Genomic DNA, 1,318 nt, shown 5'->3' on the forward strand with positions numbered 1-1,318 from the left:
TCATCTTTTCAATATGAACAAAAATGATAATAAAAATTATAATAATGATATGATAAGTGAGAACAATAAAGATACTTTTATAAGTGATAAAAATAATTGTAACCCTTTTTCTTTTAAACCATTATATGAAGATGAAAAATATAAAAAGAGCGATTACCATTTTAACCAATTAAACGAAAATAATTCTGACAAGCAAAATTCAAAAAATATGAAAAATAAAAAAAATATAAATAATTTACAAAATATGAATAAAATAAAAGATATGAAAAAGAAACTTTTTAAAGAACATTTAAATTCATTAAAATTGTCATTTCCTGAATATAGTGGTATAATTAGATTATCTTTAATGTTGATCTGTATTTACATTTTTTCTTTTGTAGATACATCTAGAATCTATCATTATATAAGAGCCCAACCATTTATGAAATTATATGTAGTTTTAAATATGTTAGAAATTTTAGAGAGATTATTGAGATCTTTAGGAAAAGACTTGATTGATAATATGATAAGAACATTTATAAGGATAATTAATTTGAAGTCATATATTTTTATATTAAGAAATAATTATAAAGAAAATGCCAATATAAATAGTAATAATAATAGTAATCATATAAATTATGTAGATAATAAAAAATATCGTTTAAACAGTTATATTTATAAAAAAGAAGAAAATAACAATGAATTAACTACATTTGATAATAATACAAGACATATAAACTTATTTACAAATAAAAGTAGAGATCATATTTTTAATAAAAATTACATGGATTATATATATAGAGATAGTGTTATTAAAAATAAACATGAATATGAAAATGGTTATGTTACAAATATCGATAAAGATATTTTTTCAAATAATTATTGTATAAATAATAAAAGAGATCATGCAGATTCATTTTATTATCAGAATGAAATTAATTCTTTTAATTTAAATAAAAATAAAGAAAACAACTTACGATTTTTCAATAATGAAAATGATAAAAAGAAAAATAATGAATCTAAAATATCTATATTATTTCCATTTTATAGTATAATACTTAAATTTACAATACAATATATATTTGTTCTTGTGTATATCTTAATACATGCATTTATGCACCTTGTGAGATTCTTATCATTAAATATAGCTATCAATTCGTCAGAGGTACCACAAATGTTGTTAATATGTTGTATATGTTTAATGTTATATATAACAAAACAACGAATGAGATAGATAAATAAATATATATATATATATGTGAATATATGTATATATATATATATATATATATATATATATATATATATTTTTTTTTTTTTTTTTTTTTTTAGTCCACCA

General features: G+C 17.8%; 1 protein-coding gene across 1 annotated transcript in view; it reads left to right on the top strand.

The window, feature by feature from the left end:
- Nucleotides 1–1,318, top strand: part of PGSY75_0321900 (cyclic amine resistance locus protein) — a gene marked incomplete at both ends in the record, with an annotated part of 2,974 nt that overhangs the window by 1,100 nt on the left and 556 nt on the right. The window contains one exon of the mRNA XM_018784070.1: nucleotides 1–1,144. This exon is cut by the window's left edge and continues 590 nt beyond it. Within this exon, the coding sequence (XP_018643653.1) occupies nucleotides 1–1,144 (1,144 nt within the window).

This window comes from Plasmodium gaboni, chromosome 3, assembly GCF_001602025.1.
Source record: "Plasmodium gaboni strain SY75 chromosome 3, whole genome shotgun sequence".
Taxonomy (NCBI): Eukaryota; Apicomplexa; class Aconoidasida; order Haemosporida; family Plasmodiidae; genus Plasmodium; species Plasmodium gaboni.